At 36.8% G+C, this 22,400-nt stretch overlaps 1 protein-coding gene across 3 annotated transcripts in view; it reads left to right on the top strand.

The window, feature by feature from the left end:
* The window catches only part of UGGT2 (UDP-glucose glycoprotein glucosyltransferase 2), a 251,796-nt gene that overhangs the window by 166,700 nt on the left and 62,696 nt on the right, over positions 1-22,400 (top strand). For all 3 annotated transcript variants that reach the window (XM_019039934.4, XM_055360304.2, XM_063697472.1), the window contains exons 27-30: positions 1,434-1,623; positions 8,258-8,416; positions 8,755-8,840; positions 18,663-18,747. In XM_019039934.4, coding sequence (XP_018895479.4) covers positions 1,434-1,623; positions 8,258-8,416; positions 8,755-8,840; positions 18,663-18,747 — 520 coding nt within the window. The remainder of the gene's footprint in view (positions 1-1,433; positions 1,624-8,257; positions 8,417-8,754; positions 8,841-18,662; positions 18,748-22,400) is intronic.

The following is a 22,400-nucleotide window of genomic DNA, read 5'->3' as shown; positions in this document are numbered from 1 at the left end:
CCCTCTCTGTTTTGATCTCATGCTTTCCTGTTTGTTCTGGATCCTTGCTATATCACATATTCTCTCTTGTGGATCTTTAATCTCTTTTTTCATTCAGTCCTTAAAGTTATTCAGTTTTTTTAAAAGTTGCTCCCTTAACTTTCTCTCCTCTAGAGTCTTTTTTTCCCTCTTCTTCATTCCTTCTTAACTAAATTTCTTCAAAGAATGGTCAGACTCTGTCTTCATATCTCATTCACTGTACCTTCCACTGCAGTTTCTCTTTAACTTTCTCTTTGCCACTGAAATTGTGTTTACTAAATCACAAAGAAATTGCTACTTACTACATTCAGAGAATACTTTTTCTTTGATATTTCCACTGCAGCAAGAATTTGTTTTGAACATTTACTTCGTGACTGTATTCTCTCCTGTTTCTCCTCTTTTTATTTTCTTTGTCTGTCTGCATAACATGGCTCCCAGTGATCACCACTGCCTGGGACTCACACTCTGAAAGTTCTCCTGGAGTGAGAGCTAGACCTAGTGATTTGGCTCTCATAAAACAAAATATGGCTAAAGTGATGGAATTTCCCTTCTGCAATTAGGTTATGAAAGACTGTGACTTTTGTCTTGCTGACATTCTCTCTCTGTGGCTCTTCTGTGTGCTTCTCTTTTGAAGCATATTGGAGATGCCTTTTTGGGAAGTAACTGCAAGCAGTCTGCAGACAACTACCAGCAAGGAACTGCGGTCCTCATTCAGACAGCCCTTTGGGAACTAGATGAACCTGGAAGTAGATCCTACCCTTGTTGAGCCTTGAGAGAACTACAGCACAGCTGACACCTTGACTGCAATCTCAAAATAGTAAAAGCCACTAGCCTTGATAGCGTAACATAATAATTCTGTGCACAATATTGAAGGATGAGGTTAAAATACAGCAAAACTGAAGTTAAGTCTAAAAGTGCTATTAATCAGTTGCTTTCAACTTAATCCTGTTTGTTTTTAGTTGAGCTTTTAAAAGTGGTACTAGAATTTCAGCTTGAATTTCATTTGTTTCCTACCATTTCTCTTCACATTATTAGTGGTGGTAAAAGTTAATAAAATAGCTGAAAAATAGACCATGGTCAGATTTGAAGGAGGATGCATACAAATCATAATACAATAACAGATCATAAACTCCTAGAACCTGCATAAGTCAGGTATATCTTAAAGGGATTCTAATCATGTTCATTAAGGAATAGTTAACAATGGTAGATAATATACATAGACTTAGATAGTAGTGTCAACAAAATAATGATTGTCTATTTCTCATAAGCATTAACTTTTCTGCAGTATAATGCATCTTAGTCTTTTTGATCGTAGACTTCTGGTCAGATCATTAAGCCATTTTCAATTTTAAAAATATTTTAAAAGAAAAATCTCAGTTTTGGTCACATTATGTATTTTTATGTTTTATTAACAGCTTTTACCGTTTTGTTCTGGAACCAGAACTGATGTCAGGGGCTAATGACGTTTCTTCTCTTGGACCAGTGGCAAAATTTTTGGATATTCCTGAATCACCCCTCCTAACCCTCAACATGATTACTCCAGAAGGCTGGTTGGTTGAAACAGTGCACAGCAACTGTGACCTTGATAATATTCACTTAAAGGATGTAAGTTATTGTGTATAGTCATATAAAGAGAGAGAAACAGGATAAATTCTTATCAGCTATCACAATTGTAGCAAGTGAGCAATCATACTATGAATGTTTACCAGAATATTCTTTTTTATGATTCTAGGTCCTGATCCAATCTTTCCTTTGATTTTTAAGTTTTTCTAATGTCCAAACTCAGCTTCTCTAGTCTTCCAAGTTCCTAGGTGTCTTTACATTTTTTCTTTCTTTCTTTTTGCCTCAGACTACTAGCTTGCAAAGACATTTCTCTAAGATGAGCAGTGTCAAAAATATAGAGAGGAACACTTGGCAACTTAGTGCAACACCATTAAGTTCTTATTTTGCTCTTCAAGTTTAGTTTTTAACTCAGCAAATTTCACCCAAAATAGTTTTGTTGTTGTTGGGTTTTTTTTTTTTTTTTGGCCTCACAGCTCATAGCCAGAGAAAGTAGTCCTAACTAAATTAGGGTAGAAAGTAGGAAACAAAATTTGCGGTATACTACAGGCCAGGTATACCTGCTTCTCATCACCCCCGGTATGACCCTTGTCTAGTGAGTAGTCAGACTTCTCTTCCTCAGCTGTTGTAATTCACAGCACAGAAAGAAAGTATTAAACTGAGTCTTTTAAACATTGAATCTAGAATGAGAAAAGGAATTCAGAAACCACAAAAAAGGGAAGCATTTTGGAAGAATTTAAGATACGTGTGGTAGTCTGTTCTCACACTGCTATAAAGAACTGTCTGAGACTGGGTAATTTAAAAGGAAAAGAGGCTTAATTAACTCACAGTTTCGCATGGCTAGGGAGGCCTCCAGAAACAATCATGGCATCACGGTGGAAGGGGAAGCCAGGCACATCTCACATGACAGCAGGAGTGTGAGGGGAGTGCCACACACTTTCACACCATCAGACCTCATGAGTATTCACTACCATGAGAACAGCAAGGGGGAAATCTGCCCCCATGATCCAATCACCTCCCACCAGGCCCCTCCCCTGACATGTGGGGATTACAATTAGACATGAGATTTGGGTGGGTACACAGAGCCAAACCGTATCACTTGGTATCCAGAAAATGAGGAAAAAATACTTCCTTCTCCTTATTGTCCTTACTTCCTTCTCCTTATTGTCCTCCCTCTGACCTATTTCCAGCTCTTTGTGTCTGATACCTCCTGTAGAATATAGCCATTGCCTTGACTGAAGCATAAACATTTACCTGTAATAATTTGGTTAAGATTGTTTATAATGTTTATTTCTCATGCTTCTTATGCATTATCTTTTGCCTAAAGATTTTCCTTCTAGGAAAGTTTATTTTGATCCGCTCGTGTGTGGATTCTGTGGGATCCTAAATCACTTTTCTGTAACATACTCCCCATCACTCCCAACTGGACCCACCTCAAAAAAGAACCTAAAACTCAGTCATAACCATCTTCTAATATCAGTCCTTCAAATTTAGAGAAAAGGCAGCAAACTAATAGCATTAATGAGAAAAACTTAACAAATGAATTTTACAAGAAGTGAAAAAAAAATCGCTGTTTTTTCCATAATCAGTCAGATCTCTTAATAGAGTCTGGAATTCTTCATAAAGAGAGTGCGGCAATATACTCAATAAGGTAACTTTCAAACATGCTATCCAAAAGTGTGAAGTGTTTGTAGTGGGAGAAATTAGTACAGCTTAAGAAAGATTTTAAATTGAGTCTGCTGGTGAAAAGTTCAGCAGCTATTCAACAGCTGATGGAGATTAACTAAAACTTTTTTTTGTAGTGAGTGTCAAATCTAATAGCATCTTTTTAGAAGTTGTTCAGATGAACACTAGCTCTAACTCTGAAGTTAGAAGACTAGGATGAAGGAAAATTTCCTGTGTCTTCATAGTTTAGGTGAATAAACAAAAGGAGATTATAAATTCTAGCATCTGTAAAAGTTAACTACCCCTCAGGCTCGTCTTTTTCATTGTGTGCTGTACAAACTTAAAATATTCTACAACCATCCTGGAAAAATAACAAAGGCATTTGGTATAGTAGAAAGGATTTTTAGATAAAGGGGAAAAGTACATACACTCTGGCAAAAATGAGGTAACAATGAGAGATTTACCACCATATACTAACTTGTGCAAATATTCCTGGTTACACCTAATTCCCAAACACTATACAAACACCTGGAAGAAACTTGATCTGGGAAAATTCTCCCTTGGCAGGCAGGACTTTGTTCACATGATTGTCACTACATTGACATTATTGCACAACCAGCATTAATTTCATAATTAAAGGTGACAAAAATGATTAAGAAAGCTAGGCCGGGCATGGTGGCTCACGCCTGTAATCCCAGCACTTTGGGAGGCCAAAGTGGGTGGATCATGAGGTCAGGAGTTTGAGGCCAGCCTGACCAACATGGTGAAACCCCATCTCTACTAAAAATAGAAAAATTAGCCGGGCATGGTGACACGTGCCTGTAATACCAGCTACTCAGGAGGCTGAGGCAGGAGAATTGCTTGAATCCGGGAGGTAGAGATTGCAGTGAGCCAAGATTGTGTCACTCCATCCTGGGTGACAGAGCGAGATTCTGTCTAAAAAAAAAAAAAAAAAAAGCTAGAAGTGAGACAGTTACTTTTACCTGGGGTTCAGATGTGTTGCTCTTCTCAGTGCTTATTGTTAGAACTGCATCCAAAGACTGTCTAATTATATTTTATCACAGCATATATATGAAAGATGTCAAAACACCTGGAACAACAATGGTGGTTACACCATTTTCACACTGTTCCAGGTATTGCCATAAAAGGCAAGAGAAGATGCAATAAATAAAAGATTGCTAACAGGAATAGGATGTGGCTCTGTTAAAATGAATTCACAGAAAAATGCATTAATCCCTCTGAAACAAATAATTTTGATATCAGTTTTATTTATTGATATATTCATTACAAATATAATTGTGAAAGAATTTCTGTTTGATGGCCAGAGGTATGCTATAGATCCTAAATAATACTATATTATGAATTAGATGAACACTGTTCATCTTAGACTCAGTTTATTCTCTCAGTGCATAATATATGAAATTTATATCTCAAACCATCAAACACTTATAAAATTTGGGAAAAGGTCACATTTGCAGTGAAGACTTCTGTCTCTTCTGCAAAACTTAGAAATGTAAACAAAACCTTAACGAACTTGAAAATTTATATATCAGAAGACTTGTACTATAGAAGTCTCCCTTAATCCACAAGGGATTTGTTCTAAGATACCCCCACCCACTCAGTGGATACCTGAAACCACACATAGTACCTAACCTTATATACATTGTTTTGTTTTGTTTTGTTTTGTTTTGACATGGAGTCTTGCTCTGTTGCCCAGACTGGAGTGCAGTGGCGCGATCTCGGCTCATTGCAAGCTCTGGCTTACTGCAAGCTCTGCCTCCCGGGTTCATGCCATTCTCCTGCCCCAGCCCCCCAAGTAGCTAGGACTGCAGGCACCCGCCGCCACGCCTGGCTGATTCTTTGTATTTTTAGTAGAGACGGGGTTTCACCGTCTTAGCCAGGATGGTCTTGATCTCCTGACCTTGTGATCCACCCACCTCGGCCTCCCAAAGTGCTGGGATTACAGGCGTGAGCCACTGCACTCGGCCATGTTTTGTTTTTTTATATGCATACCTACCTATGATAAGAGTTAATTCATAAATTAATTAAGCACAGTAGAGATTAACCTTAGTAACTAATAATAAATAGAACAATTATAAAAGTAGGTCATCATCCTCTACTCTTGTGCTTTGGGGTCACTAAGTGAAATAAGGGTTCCTTGAACACAAGCACTGTCATGCGAGATTTTATTACAATACTCAGAACGGTGCACAGTTTAAAACTTATGAATTGTTTATTTCTGGAATTTTCCACTTATTTTTGGACCGTGGTTGACTGAGGGTAACACACTGTACAAAGAGAAACCACAGATAAAGGAAGACTACCGTCCCTTATGTGCCTCAAACCACCAAATTATCTAAAACTAATTCCTTTAACTTTGTCTTGGATTTTTGCCCAGAGTCCTGAATAGTTTCTTAAAGTTCAGATTGCACTAAAGTCATTAAGTTCAGCCTTCACCTGCCTTGAGATAAGATGCAAGAAAAAGATGTACTATCATTTATCCATCTCCACTATCAGATAGCTTGTCAGAGTTTAGATTACAGATCAAGATATGTGTTATAGCTTTGCTATTAATAACTTGGGAAAATGTGTCTGCAGTTACACAAAATCACATTCAATGGCAACAAAAATACTAGATTAACATATTTACAGACAATTGTTAACAAACCCAAATGTTGATCTTTATAATTAAACTTAGCCTTTTCTTAAAGGAAGACACTTAGCTATTCAGCCACAGAAGAACAATACAATTAATATCCTATTAGAAAAATTAATATGTTCCATGGACACAGGGAAAGGAACATCACACACCGGGGCCTGTCACGGGGCCGGAGGGCTAGGGGAAGGGATAGCATTAGGAGAAATACCTAATGTAGATGGCAGGTTGATGGGTGCAGCAAACCACCACGGCATGTGTGTACCTATGTAACAAACCTGCGCATTCTGCACATGTACCCCAGAATTTAAAGTATAATAAAAAAATTAATACATTCTCAAGGTTATATTTGAAAGGTATTAAATTTATGTCTGGTATCAACAATTAATATTTAAAACAGAAGATAAAAATATAAAGGGAAGATGGAAACATAAGCATCAAAAAAGATCACTAACTTTCATATTTTTGCTAAAAATGAGCTTTGTGGCCAGGCACAGTGGCTCACACCTATAATCTAAGCACTTTGGGAGGCCAAGATGGGCGGATCACTTGAAGTCAGGAGTTTGAGACCAGCCTGGCCCACATGGTGAAACCCCGTCTCTACTAAAAGTACAAAAAATTAGCTCAGAGTGGTGGCCTATGCCTGTAATCCTAGCTACTTGGGAGACTGAGTTGGGAGAATCGCTTAAGCCCGGGAGGCGGATGTTGCAGTGAGCCGAGATCATGCCACTGTACTCCAGCCTGGGCAACAGAGTGAGACCCTGTCTCAAACAAACAAACAAATAAATAAATAAATGAGCTTTGAAAATAGGAACTAATTTAACTTAAATCACCTCTATGAAAACTTAAAATATTCACTAGAAAGAACTCTTTAGAAAAGGAATTGGCTATGTTTGTATGTTGTGGTTTGAATAAGTCAACAGAATTGAAGTCTGTTATATAAATATATAGGAACAAGAGAAATTTTCACATTAATATAAATTAAGAAGATACTGTTATTCACAAACTGGGTAAGTGTATTTAGACTCTTCCCTAGTATCTAATTCATAATAAAATAATTAAGCTTTACTTTACAGTCACTTTGGTGTATTGCTTCCTTGTCTGTAAAGTGAGGGTGTTGAACTACACGATCTCTACAATCTTTTTCTAATTTTTAACATTCTCATATTATTCTGAGACTATCCCATGAAAATCTTTCCAGTCAAGTAAATTGCTATAAAGACTCTGGATATAGGTTAATAAATTATATAAAGTTCATCGCTAGAATAGTAATTCAACAACTAATTCAGAATTCAACTAAAGTTTTTTACATAAATACTGTCTTCAAAGAAGTTACTTATTTTTTGTTCTTAAAAGCAGTAAAATAACAAGAATCAAGAAAGAAATGCAGTAAACAAATGTTGCAATTATTTCTGAGATAATTGCAGTCAAGGAAAACAACTATACAATACAGAATATATCCAAATAGTCTATATCCTAAACACACTAAACAATAGTGTTGAAAACCTAATATGGTGAAATAAGATTAGATATAGGTAACATTGCTGTCTTTAATCTCAACAGAATTCTGTCTGTGAAAATCACTGTTTGATTTATTTTCATGTTTAGTTATGCTGTTCATATGAAGTAGAGAAAAAGCTTTGTCTTGAAAATATTTATTATAACATTTGCAATAGAGAAAAATCCAGAAACAACTGGAATGTCCAGCCATTTAAAATGATGTTTATAGAGACAGAGACATGTTCTTAGAAAACCATGTTTAATGAAAAGGCAGGTTACTTTCTTACAAAAAAATTTATGAAGACAAGAAATAGAAATTGGTGTGTTGATGTTTATATCAGTGTTTATTCTGTTGAGGTGCATTCTGTTTTTTCTTCTTTCCACTTTGGAAGTGGAAAATTAATTTTTATTTTTTAAAATTAACTTTAAAAATATATTGATCAATTTATAATTAGTTGATTATAGACATTAATTTTTTTAATTACAAGAAAGCCAATAGATAGTAAGTTAGCTTTCTTGCCAAGTCAGAAGTGGGAGCTTCAGGACAACAGCAAACTGAAGCAGATTCTTTAAGGAATTTCCCATCTAAATCTCATGTTCACGTCTTTCCTGCTTGGTTATATTGGTGCATATAGCATGAGGTTCAGGTAAAGCTGATGTCATGAAAAAGAAAAAATTTATCATAAGCTTTTTGTCTTGAAGAAATCAGTTCAACTCATGAATTCACTCGTGTAAAATAGTTAAAGTTAGCCACCAAAATACATTGGCCAATATTAAAATAATCACATTTATTTATTTCAAAATTTTGTATTATGAGTTTTACATAACACCAAAAACAATGACATACTTCCTCCACAGACTGAGAAAACTGTTACAGCAGAATATGAACTAGAATACTTACTACTGGAAGGACAATGCTTTGATAAAGTAACAGAACAGCCTCCTCGGGGTCTGCAGTTCACACTAGGCACAAAAAATAAACCTGTTGTGGTTGATACAATAGTGATGGCCAATCATGTAAGTATTATTTAATTGATGATATTTAATTTGATGTTTTGGTGAAATTCTCTGTTTTCCTAAGAGTAAAATGAAATAATCTTTATTCTGCTGTTGCTAAACAGTTTGCAGAAAACAAAATTGAATCTTTGAATAAGATAAATAAAACAAAAATGGGGAAAATCATACTTTAGTAATTTTTAACAGGTTATTGTAAAATCTCTTTACTTGGAATTGATTTATAGAATTTATTCATTCTACAGTTAATAAATACTTTCTTAGATCATTCGTGTATTCATGAGCAATTCGATGGTTTTTAGTCATATTACTCAATGATTATTTTTTTCTCATCTTAAAAGGGGTATTTTCAATTAAAAGCAAACCCAGGTGCTTGGATACTGAGGTTACACCAAGGAAAATCTGAAGATATTTATCAAATAGTTGGGTGAGTTATGCAGGCTGCTTTTAAATTTTTACACATAAATACGTTTTTAGTGTAATACAACCAAGATAATCAAAACAACAATTAAAATGTTAAGATTGGCCTGGCGCAGTGGCTCAAGCCTGTAATCCCAACACTTTGGTAGGCTAAGGCAGGCAGATCACGAGGCCAGGAGTTCAAGACCTGCCTGGCCAACATGGCAAAACCCCATCTGTACTAAAAATACAAAAATTTGCCAGACATGGTGGCGCACACCTGCAACTTCAGCTATTCAGGAGGCTGAGGCCCAAGAATTGCTTGAATCTTCGGGAGGCGGAGGTTGCAGTGAGCAGAGACTGCACCACTGCACTCCAGCCCGGGACAGAGAGCAAGACTCTGTCTCAAAAAAAATGATGACTGAGTTAGGTCTGAACATCAGCAAGAGGGCAAAATAGGACATTCCGGTGCTCATACCCATGCAGAAACATCAATTTGAACAACTATCCACTCCACACATGAAACTACCTTAATAAAAACTAAGGAACGAGGTGAGCTGTTAGAGCACTGCAGTGTAGCACAGAAATAAGAAAGACACATTGAAGAGTGTAGGATAATTTACATTACATGCATTACTCCTTCCTCAACCTGATACAGCACAGCTGGAGAGATACCCCCTTGGGGGAAGGAGAGGGAAGTGAGCAGCAGACTTTGCCTTGGACCCCAAAACCATGCTCACCCCAGTAAAACCCAAAGCCAGGTAGGCCTCACAGCCCCAACTTAATGCTGGTACCAGAAGACTGAGCTGCCAGATCCTGTAGCCCCAAGCTCCAAATCTGCCTGGTAGATTCAGTTTCCAAGCCTGTCCAACCACCAGGCCTATCCCACCACCAGGCCTACCCCAGAAGCCCCAGGCTATTGCCCAGCCTCAATGCCAGGCCAGCCCCCACAAATTCAGGCTCTTAGACTTTTCCCTGTACCAGCATAATTGATATTTTGATCATTTAATGACAATATGGTATACATTATATCTTATATAACAACACCGTTATCCCTGGGTTATATTCAATTTGGAATTTTTTTTTGCACAAACATTTTCCTGTTCATCAGTGAGCCATAGTAGAAAGCAGGAGTTATCACACTTTTTTGGTAAGGAGCCAAAAGTAAGTATTTAATGTACATTTGAGAGCACATGTGGTCTTTGTCAAAATTATTTTTTTAACAATTATTTTAAAGTGTAAAAATCATTTTTAGCTTAGGACTATTAAAAAAATAGACCATAAACCTGATTTGGTTTACTGGCCATAGTTTGCCAACTCTTGATAAAGTCTTTTATACCCTTAATAAATATCTCTAGATTTCATTGCTTTCAATAAATACTTACTGAGCACCTTTTATTATACCACACATTGTGCTCAACAAAGATAATATAGGAGTAGGGGTTACTGTATCTTTTTTTCACCACTCTTTCCCCTTTATACTGTGCCTAGCTCATAGTGTCAGTTAATAAATATGCTTGATGGCTTATGCACACAGAGCCAGGGATGCTTAGTTCTGTGGTAGAGGTGGGTAGGAGGAAGTCAGCATTGACATTAGAGATGGTATAGTACCTCAAGAGAATTGAAGAATTAATAGGAAGTTACTAGTCATACCACAGATGGAACATTCCAGGAAGAGGGTAGACATGCACATCTCCCATCTAAAACTCTTAGGGCCATGTGTGTTTTAGAATTTAGAAGTTTTTCGTTTGGAAAGTTAATACAGTACACATATCATATATTATGACGTATATCCCAGCAGGATCTGAGAAAGCCCTTTATTAAACATCATTTGTGTTGCAGAATGCATTAATATTCACACTAAAAGGGTTTATGTAAATGACTGAAAAAGAGAATGAAAAGACAATCCACAGACTGGGAGAAAATCTTTGCAAAGCATATATCTGACAAATAATTTATATACAGAATATATAAAGACTATCAGAACTCAATATGAGAACAAATAACCAGATTAAAAAATGTGCAAAAGACTTGAACAGACACTCTACCAAAGAAGATATATGGATAAGTACAGAATGTATTTAACATTGTTAGTCATTAAGAAAATCTACATTAAAACCACGAGATATGCCACATGTCTATTAAAATGACTAACTTTATAAAAAGAATGACGATATCAAGTGTTGGTGAGGATATGGAGTAACAGGAGCTGTTTTTCACTTCCATTGGGTATCTAGAATGGTACAACCACTTTTGAACAATTGGACAGTTCCTAGAAACTTTAAATTTACACTTAGGCTAGGCATGGTAGTTCACACATGTAATCCTAGCACTTTGGGAGGCCAAGGTGGGAGGACTGTTTGAGACCAGCCTGGGCAATATAGCAAGACCTACCTCTATGTAAAATCAAAAAAGTAGCCAGGCACAGTAGCTCACGCCTGTAGTCCTAGTTACTTGGGAGGCTGAGGTGGGAGGATCAGTTGACCCCACGAGGTGGCAACTGCAGTGAGCCATGATCATGCCACTGCACTCCAGGCTGGGCAACAGAGTGAGACCCTGTCTCAAAATAAGGAGGAGAAGGAGAAGGAAGGGGATGGGGAGGAAGGGGAGAAAAGGGGAGAAGAAGAATTTGCTTTCTGTGGTTTCAGTCGCCCATGGTTAACAACAGTCCAAAAATATTAAGTGGGAAATTCCAGAAATAAACAAATCCTACATTTTAAATTATGCACTGCTGAGTAGTGTGATGACCTCTCACACCATCCTGCTCTGTTCCACCTGGAAAATCATTCCTTTGTCAGGTGTCTGCCCATGAGTCAGTAGCATTCTCAGTTATGAGATCAACTGTCATGGGATCACGGTGCTTATATTCAGGTAACCCTCGTTTTACTTAATAATGACCACAAAAGGCAAGAGTATTGTGCCTAACTTTAAATTAAACCTTATCATAGACATGTATGTATAGGAAAAACATACATTTAGGGTTTGGTACTATCCATGGTTTCATACATCCACTGGATGTCTTCGAACCTATACCCTGTGGACAAGTGGGGGTTGCTGTACTACTGCATGTCTCCTTTTATAAGTTACAAAACACTAGATAATACAAGCTATAGTGACAGAAATCACTTGGTGAGGTGGAATAAGCAGACATAAATAAGGACAAGTATTGGAGATAAGCGGTTGAACAATGCTGTTTTGAGAACCCCCAGCCAAATTGAGTTCCAGTACTGGAGTTGCTAGTGACCTTGCCCTAATGAGGAATGAAAGGCAGCTGGATGTGAATGTTTACTGTGTGCCTTTCATGGGATACTTCGTTTACCTGGTGGATGGTCTAATACATAGTTGTCTGACCCCAGACCCAGTTTCCCTCACACAGGAAACTTGTTTATACTGACAGATGTCCGTGTGGCTCTTGTCTGACCCATGTCCAGTTTATGTTTGCCTGACCATTGCGGTGACACTGGGAACCCAACATTGTGTTCTGCCCAGCATCCCCGAGAAAACCCGGTCTGGGATAGTCCCTGGCTCTTCCAATGGGGGGTGCAAATTTAATACACCACCACAAAAAGAAATAAGTTCAAAGATTTATCACTTACAAATCCTGGACAGGAAGGGCTCCATCTCTAGGTCACATCAGGCAAGGATGAAGAGGAGTCAGGCAGAGAGAAAGAGAGCATGCATGCAACTAGCAGTATATATAAGGGAACAGAGCATGGGTCACTTTTGGTCTGTTTGAAGGGAAGGCAGGACAACAGAAGCCCAGTTTGCTAGGCAGGAAGGGTACCTCTAAGTTCTTATCTCTGGCTACCAGCTGGACCCATTTGGGTATGTTCTAATGCCTATGCAGCAACCTATGCTACCTTGCTGTGTCATTCCCATTACAAATACACAGTTCCTACCCTCCCAAAACTCATTCCAGTAGAAAAGATAGTCAAGAAAATGAGTGACTATTATATGTTCTAAGTGCTATAAAAGAGTGCTATGGTAGTATAGAAAATGAGCAAAATAGGCTGTAACATTTATATTGACCCTTATAAAAGCCATGGTTTCAAGATATAATTTTAAGAAGCATTCATGCTTTGTTTCAGCTTTTTAAATTTTGTGCAAACTGCTTTGCCAGGAACTCAGCATTTCTATATCTGCCACTACCATTTCACCATTATGTTTTGCAAAGGGAAAGCCCTGTATATGAATTGTGAGTCAAATCCCTTCTGTACCACCAACTATCTGTATGATCTTGTATAAGTTTCTTTGCTATTTGTAGTCTTTATTTCCTCATTACAAAAGGGAATAATTCTACCTCCCTTGTGGGGTTTTGCTAAGGACTAAATGGGAAAATCATCGTAGAGTATTGAGTAAATGTCCATTTCCTCTCCACTTATTCCTTCTTTTACAAATACAGTTATACAATAGCACATGTATTATGTAAAACTAAAACTATACATGATTTAGATTCTATTTTATCTTCTTTACTATTATTTTCTATCATACACAGTTCATAAAGATGTTCTTGATGTTATATTTGAAGTACCACTAACATATTAGTGAAAATTGTTTTTTCTCATTCACAGACAACTTTTGGCAGTAGAAATAACTTACAAACTTGTTTGTATTACTTATAAACAATAAAACCATATATTTAGTCATAATTTAATTCCACATATGATTAATGTCACTAGCTATCCAAAATGGAAAAAAAAATACATGTTACTGTGTAATAAAAAGTCTAACGAGGTCAATATAAAATATAACAAAAACTGATATTGTTTATCCTAATTTATGTTTTAATTCTAATTGATATTACCTTTATAATTTGGAAAAATATTCCTGAAACCTGCTAAAAATCTAAGCTAAAATAATATTGATATGAGTTTCTAAGTTCAGATTTTAAAGCCATGACTAAATTATTTGATTTTTTTAAATTTGGCTTTCCACTTCTGAGGCATAATGCCCACAATGTGTACTTTCTGTGTCTGTCAATCTTTTTGTAGTCATTAACTGCAGATTATTTGTGTATACTCAGTATTGGCTGTTACTTACCTTGAATACAAAAAGTCTCAAAATTATTCTCCTTTATTTCTTTGTAGTTCTACCAAAATTAGACAAATGCTGCTCAGATTTTCCTAATTAATTGTAGAGAATATTACTTTATTTATGCACCTTTAATGCCAAATTATTGTGCTAGACTTCTCATTTGAAATCTTTAGAAAAATCTTTTCTGCCAAAGTAACACTTGTAGTCAATTTTAGTTCGGTACCTTTGAGACTGAACTGTTTCTCCCATGTTTTTTATAGGAGGAAGGACAGAGATGTCAAACAAGGCTTTCCGTTCTTTCTCCGCAGGTACTCGAGTTGGTCCACCGTAACTTTGCTGGCTCTGCAGTAGTTAAAACTCACTCTCTGTGGACTCTTAAAAGTTCTCTATTGCTGTACTTCACTCTCCTTTAGTTCCCTGGTTCTGTTGGTGTGGTCTCCTCATACCTCCTGGTTGCCATATTGGCAGGACACATAACTAACTACCAGTGGTAACAACAAAACCAAATCGCTCTCCTTCTTGGCTGCATCTGATCTGTGGAAATACCTAGACATCAGTTGCCCAACAAACTCTAGTTCAGAGCAGTTGCAGAGGCAGTAAGCACTCTCCTGACTCCTCGATTAGAGCAATAAATCAGTCCTCGAATATCCAATCCTGCTCCATGTACACTTCTAACTTTCCCAGACATGAGTCCTCTGTGCATCCCAACTTCAGAATATGTGTTGCAAAGTGTCTTCTCCTTAAAGTGTCCACCTTACTGAGTTTAGAATGAGAAGGCAATACTCTTCCCCTTCCGTCCTCACAGGGTGTAGTGGTGGAGACTCACAATCTGACAACAGCTCTCTGTAAGGAAACTCTTCTGCCTTCATCTCACACAATCCCTTTTCTGAACATTTTTATATGCTTTATCTCTCTGAGGGGCAATCTGCATATTGTGAGGGTATTGAGAATGGATGACTATGCATACTCACTTCGGTGTCTGGTAGCTATCTCATTGGTGTTTCAGTGGAAGCATTCTAGCATCCTTTTACCCCTACCCCCAATATTCTGTTTAGTTCTTTACTATCATATTACCGTTAGTTAAATATAAATTTTAATGAATTCACTGTTGATCACAGTTTTTATATGTCTTTTAATTTTCACATTCATTTTTTGTTTAGATGGTGTCTTAGGCCATTTTTTGCTGCTGTAACAGAATACCTGTGACTGAGCAATTTATAATGAACAGAAATTTATTGGTTCATAGTTCTGGAAGGTTGGAAAGATTGAGGGACAGCATCTGGCAGAAGCCTTCTTGCTGCATTGCCCTATGGCAGAAGGCAGAAGGACAAGAGAGAGCAAGAGAGGGCCGAACTTGCACTTTTGTGGTAGCACCACTTCCACCCAATGAGGGTGGAGCCTCATCACCTATAATCACCTATTAAGGGTCCCACATCTTAATACTGCCACAATGGCAATACAATTTCAACATGAGTTTTGGAGGGGAGGGACATTCAAATCATAGCAGATGGCTGACTTCCCATATTATCATAGAAGTATTTAACACAAGCAATTGGATGCTTTTACATCGTATTGGGAAGGACTGGCAGAGCAAGCTCTCCAGGAGGGCTGGATCCTAGGAATGCTTGAGAACAAAGCCAAGGAACTGACCAACCAGAAAGAGCTGCTACTTTCCCATCATCAGAAATGAGAGAAAGCTAGAAGCTGCTGCCAGCAACACATCAACTGGCCTTTGGTACCCAGAAAGCTAAGCAGTTACACACTGGGACACTGAAGTAGAAAACCTCAATGTCTCCATGACTGTGCTTGACAAAAGAAGCTAGGCAGGCATCAGCACATTGCCTCGCTCACTTCTAAGTTCCAAATAACATGCAAATGTATCTATCTGTTTAGCAGAATCTAATTATCAACCAAAACCTTAGCTGCAAAAGAGTTGAGTAACAACAACAACAAAAATGGGTGTATCTTTCTAACTACTGCAGTGTATGCTAAAGGTGGGATGTTGCCTGCCATATCATAATATACACCACCTTACCACAAATAAGTTTTTTCAGAGACATTAGTGGTGTACCCTCAAATGTTTAAAACTTTGAGGTGGTCCTCAAAGGTTTAAAAATTTCTTTTGCAGTTCCGTATGAATTACAACTTTCCTAAGTATTGAATAACAGCATTATAATTTTATTCGGAATGCTTGAAACAAGGCTTCATCATTGTTTCTTACCAGTTAGTGTTTTGGATGAAAAATATGAAGCCAATCTGATTTACATTTCTTCTCTGAAAAATATAAATTGTTTTTTAGAATTTCAGGAGACACATGTATGAGTGCTTTTTTTTATTAATCAGGCTTTCTGACACACAGTGAATTCTTTCATTTTGAAGTAAATGGCTTTTACTGAGATTCAGTATTCTCTTGAATCTCATTGAGAATATGAATTATTTGAATGCTTCCCTTTTTTCTGCATTAATGCCTTATCAATGAAGTCCATTTCCTCTGACTGCTTAGCTTGTTCCCTTCATTTAAGCTGCGCATTTTCCTCATGTATCCAGAGGTTTCAGGTGCTTAGCATTGTTGGTAAAGGTCTGATAGTACAGTGGTGAAGAGCCAGACTATCTAGACTCAATTTGGATCTAGGATAATAATTGTACTTTTATCAAAGGATGGTTGTATGGATTAACAGAGTGAGCATCTATGAAGTGCTTAAAACAGTGCCTGAGGATGTGGAGAAATAGGAACACTTTTACACTGTTGGTGGGACTGTAAACTAGTTCAACCATTGTGGAAGTCAGTGTGGTGATTCCTGAGGGATCTAGAACTAGAAATACCGTTTGACCCAGTCATCCCATTACTGGGTATATACCCAAAGGATTATAAGACCTGCTGCTATAAAGACACATGCACACGTATGTTTATTGTGGCACTATTCACAATAGTGAAGACTTGGAACCAACCCAAATGTCCAACAATGATAGACTGGATTAAGAAAATGTGGCACATACACACCGTGGAATACTATGCAGCCATAAAAAATGATGAGTTCATGTCCTTTGTAGGGACATGGATGAAACTGGAAACCATCATTCTCAGCAAACTATCGCAAGGACAAAAAAACCCAAACACCACCATGTTCTCACTCATAGGTGGAAATTGAACAATGAGAACACATGGACACAGGAAGGGGAACATCACACACCGGGGCCTGTTGTAGGGTGAGGGGAGTGGGGAGGGATAGCATTAGGAGATATACCTAATGTTAAATGAAGAGTTAATGGGTGCAGCACACCAACATGGCACATGTATACATATGTAACAAACCTGCACGTTGTGCACATGTACCCTAAAACTTATAATAAATAAAAAAAAACAGTGCCTGAAGTAAAATGAGAGCATGTCACCATTACTACCTCTGCTACCTGATGGAAGTGGAAAGAGATTTGCTTTAGAATTTGTCTAGGTCTAGCTGTAGTGCTGTGCTAGCTGGCTTTATACTCTGGGTCTCAGTGGACAGGGGATTAAATGGCTAAAGTTGTCAATGCCCTAAAGTAGTGTTTGTGACTATAAGCAGCTGAAAGTTTTTAAGAAATTTGACAATGTTTCTACTATACAGGTTAGATCCTTTTTGTTTTGTTTTGTTTTGTTTTGCGACAGGGTCTCTCTTGCCCAGACGGAAGTGCAATATAGCACAGTCACGGCTCACAGCTCACTGGAGCCTCAATCTGCCAGTTTCAAGCAATCGTCCTACTTCAGCCTCTTGACTAGCTGGGACCACAGCGCTGGCCACCACATCCAGCTAATTTTAAAAAAATTTTGCAGAGACGAGGTCTCACTGTGTTGCCCAGGCTGGTCTCAAACTCCTGGACTCAAGCGATTCTCCCACCCCAGCCTCCCAAAGTGCTGGGGTCACAGGTGTAAGCCATCACACCTGGCTTCTTTCTGTTTCCTAGTGGTGATTGTTGGACAGAGTTCTGCCTGCTACATTGGTTTAACCACCTCAGCTCAGGAATTGGGAGTAAGAGAAAGTCAAAGACGTGTCAGTCATGATAGTGCTAGACTCCCCAGGTGTTCATTTTGGAAAAATGTTAAAAGTATGTATTATATATAACAACTCAAAAGTAACTATACTAATTTGACATCTGATTGCTTCCCCTTCAACAAAATTCAACTTTATTGTAAATATGATAGAACTTTTTAGTCCATAGTGAGAATAGTTTGAAAAAATAATTATGGAGCACAGTTGCCATATTTGTTTAAGCAATTTTGAAAATGGGAGAAAAAAACTGCATTATACATAATACAAAATGGAAACATTCAGGTGATGCAGATGGACATCATAGACACATTTTCAGTCTCATTATTTTAACAATGTACTTCAAATTTTGGCATTTGAAAATGGCTGGTGGATATTAAAAAGTTGGATAGTGTAGAACTCCTTTGAAATATAAACAACTTTGAAGTGTAAAAAATTGTAATTATCATTACAATATATCAGGGATGTGAAAGATTTTAGTTGTGTGATAGCCTTGGTATATAACAGCAAAGATAAGCCATAATTTGAACTTTCAGAGTAATTGGGTAGTATTGAATTTAATGAGTTACTTTTGTACAATTTTAATGTGTACTGAGTTAAAATTTATTGGATAATTTTGAAAATCACAGCATATTATAGTATATCTTAATTGACTATAGAAACAGAAAAACATGATATATGCACTAGTGTTATTGGACTTACGTTTATTGCAAAATGAGTTTATTCTGTTATGCCATCATAATTGTATGTCTATTCTTAAATTAATTATGGACACATTTTTCTACCTTTAGGCATGAAGGAACTGACTCTCAAGCAGACCTAGAAGATATCATTGTTGTATTAAACAGCTTCAAAAGCAAGATACTCGAAGTAAAAGTATGTGGGGGCAGAACTTTTTATAGGCTTTGTTCTTAATATTAAGAATTATCTTCTTTGTTTTTTAATTAATTGATTTATTTTACAATTAACTTTACAATTTTACAACCTAAAATGTTATATTTGAACTCCAGCAGTAAAAAAAGGAGAGGATTAAGTTCACAAAGGAAAACAGAACTTGAAGATAGAAGAGAAGGATTTTTTTTTACATTATGATAACTGTAAATATATCTACTAAATCTATCTGTAGCCAAATAACATTACAAATTGGACTCTAGAGATGAGATCAAGAACATGCACTGAAAAATTAGCTCTAAAAAGAGAAGGTGCTGTTTTTTAAAGAGGGAGAGAAAGGGAGTTTTTAATGATAGCAGATTCTTTTTGGACCAACCCTCCTGCTTAAAACTAGTGAAAATATTAGATAAAAATTTAAAAAAATTTTAAAAACAATGAGGAATGGAGAATAATAAGATAATAAGGTTAATAAGGAAACCCAAAACCAAAATTAAAGGGAAAATGCGAGCCTAGTGAAATAAGCAAGCACAGAAACTTCCCTTGACCCAAGGAAGCTACTATTGTCCTGGGAACATTTTTCTGTCCTGTCACACTTTTAACTGCCATTTTTATTTAATTTGATGGGTTAGGGGACAAAAATTAGAACCCAAGACCCACATAAAATAATCTATTAGAAGACCCTCTCTACAATAAACTAGCTCTATTTTCAGGCTAAGGATGAAACATAAAAAATTATTCCTCATAGTCTTTTAGCCCAAATTTGTGTCAGCCAAGTAGGCCAGGGAATACTGAACCTTGAATTGGTACTAATATTCTTCCAGATGGATAGGATATAGCGGTATCTGGAAGACATCCATAAATCTCTGGAATAAGATTACAATAGCCTAAGCTGCAAATCAAATTTTTCTAGTATGAAGGCCAACTCATAGTCAAAGTTAACCAAATACACAAAACCAGCAGAAACAGAAAACTGACACACAAAGACCCAAGATATTAGAATTATTAGAATAGCCTCTGAAACAGCTGTACTTTTTTTAGAGAAATTAAAGATGAGTTTAAAAATAATTGCAGGGAACATGAAACTGTAAAACATGCATATCAGATTTTTTTAAAGTAGAACTTTGGAAACTGAGTAATACAATACCAAAATTAATAATTCAGTAGATAGCTTTAACATGCCTTCAGAGAAAATTAGCAAGTTGGGGGAGATAGGCTAGAAAAAGTATACCGAATGCAATAGAGACAGGAAAAAAAGAAAATATAGAAGAGAGCATTAACACACACACACACACACACACACACACACACACACGCTAGTGTGAAAGTCTAAGATTACCAGTAGTGGATTTAAAACTGGCTTTGCCACTCACTAGCTGTGTGACCTTGGACGGATTACTTAATATCTTTCTGTCTCATTTCCTCATCTGTAAAATGGGGTTAACAATAGAATATACCTTACAGGACTGTTATGAAGATAAGATAGAGCACTTTATGAGTATTTGTTGGATAAATAAAAGTAAACTAAATGGAATTTCAAATATAATTAAAGAATGGGGTACAAGTAACATTTGAAGCAATAATGGCTAAGAATTTTTATGAATTATGAAAGATACCAATTAGAAATATTCTACAGCCTACCCATACCCTAGGTCTTTCAGTAGTTTGTTTTTGTTTTTGTTTTGAGACGGAGTCTCGCTCTGTTGCTCACTCTGGAGTTCAGTGGCCCGATCTTGGCTCACTGCAGCCTCCGTCTCCCAAGGTCAAGTGATCTTTCTGCCTCAGCCCCCTGAGTAACTGGGACCACAGGCATGTGCTACCATGCCTGGCTAATTTTTATGTTTGTGTGTATTTTTTGTATTTTTAGTAGAGGTGGGGTTTCACTATGTTGGTCAGGCTGGTCTTAAATTCTTGACCTCAAGTGATCCACCCGCCTTGGCCTCCCAGAGTGCTGGGATTACAGGCATGAGCCACCATGCCCGGCCGCCTTCAGTTTGTTTTCTAATAACACAGTTTTATCTCCTAACCACCTCTTTCTCAGAATTACAGTAAAAAGATAGAAAAACAGGGAGGAGAAAAGATAAGCAACATAGAGGATCAGCCCATGAAATCCAATAGCCTACTAAGAGGAATTCCAGAAACAACAGAGAAGATGGAGGAGGGAAAGTGTTGTAAAGCTGAGAGAGAAAAATGTTCATGTCAAAAGAGTCCACAGATTACGAAGTAGGATGAATGAAAATGGCCCATATAAGATTATAATAGCTACTAAGAAGGAAAAGTGGGTCACTGCAATAGAATGACAACACTAACATCAGAATTTCATTTTCAAAATACTTAGATGTTAAAAGACAGCAAAACAAAGCTTTCAGTATTTTGAGGAAAATTATTTTGAACCCAAGATTCTGTATCTAGCCAAATTCTTAATCAAATGTGAAGGTAAAATGTTAGTTTCTGAAGTGTGAAGATTGAGAAAAATTATTTTTCATACCCTTTCTTGGAGATGTTTGCCAGTACAATGAAGATCAAGATCAAGAAAGAAGATAGGTAGTTCAAGAAATGGTGAAACTAATCTGTAAACCAATGTAAAGAAAATCTAGAAAGAAACAGTTAATTGTTGAACTTTAAGAAAAATGTCTTCAGGTAGACAAGAATTCCAGACAATTAGATAACATGAGTAATAAACTGGAAAAGATTATGTCTGTGATAAAGAAGATATACTTGTATATCTCCCTACAAGAAAAAATAAGGACAACGGAATTCCAGGAAAAAATAGTTCTCTGCTGGTGGAATGTAAGAAAGGAGAATTCATCTAAACCAGCAAGAGTCTCCTAGGAGTGGCACAGTGGCCATAGGAGGAAACTATAACTATGCTGTACTATGCTAAAACTATAACTGTACAGAGGAAATAGAGTTTTAGTAGCTTTTCCGACTCTTCAGTGGTTAATCTTTACATTGTCATAATGTGAAATGTGAAAACTTTTTACTGATTTTCAAGTTTTAGAATCACCATAGCAAAATGCAACAATTATGTTTACTGAACTAAATGTAAATGTTATCAATATTTACAAATGCTAAAGTCAAGGTTTAATGTAAGTTGGGAGGTAGAAGGAAATCGTAGAAATAGTAGTGTCCTTATAAACGGATTATACAAGAGAAACTGTTGGGATTGTGGGAATAAAAAAATAAGAGATTTAAATATTATTTAAAATGACAAAAAATACTCAATAGAAGAACCGAAGATAAACATATTACTACCAAAATTTCTAGACAAATAGGGAAAGGGAAGGATGACGATAAGTGAGCTATTCATCTGTCATCACAAAGAGTGTATAATGTCTAAACTCTGAATTCAGAAATACTAGTAGATAATGCCTAAAGCTGATAAATTAGTAAACACAAGTGTAAGCACATTATTTAGCAATATGGAGGTAACCACTGAAGAAACTGAACAAAGAGGTTGAATTGATAGTTAAAGACCAGATTGTTTACAACATTGTGCTAAGATATTGCCTGTCTTTGGTTACTGCAACTGTCAATCTTAGATTTCTATGGGTAATCTCGCCCAATATGTTTCACTTTCTAACCATACAGCACAATATTTAAAGCAGCCAAATTCTAATCTTTTTTGCCATGCTATCTAG

The sequence above is a fragment of the Gorilla gorilla genome, chromosome 14 (genome assembly GCF_029281585.2).
Source record: "Gorilla gorilla gorilla isolate KB3781 chromosome 14, NHGRI_mGorGor1-v2.1_pri, whole genome shotgun sequence".
NCBI classification, from domain to species: Eukaryota; Metazoa; Chordata; class Mammalia; order Primates; family Hominidae; genus Gorilla; species Gorilla gorilla.
The sequence above is the reverse complement of the archived record's forward strand: the minus strand, read 5'-3'. Positions and strand labels throughout refer to the sequence as shown.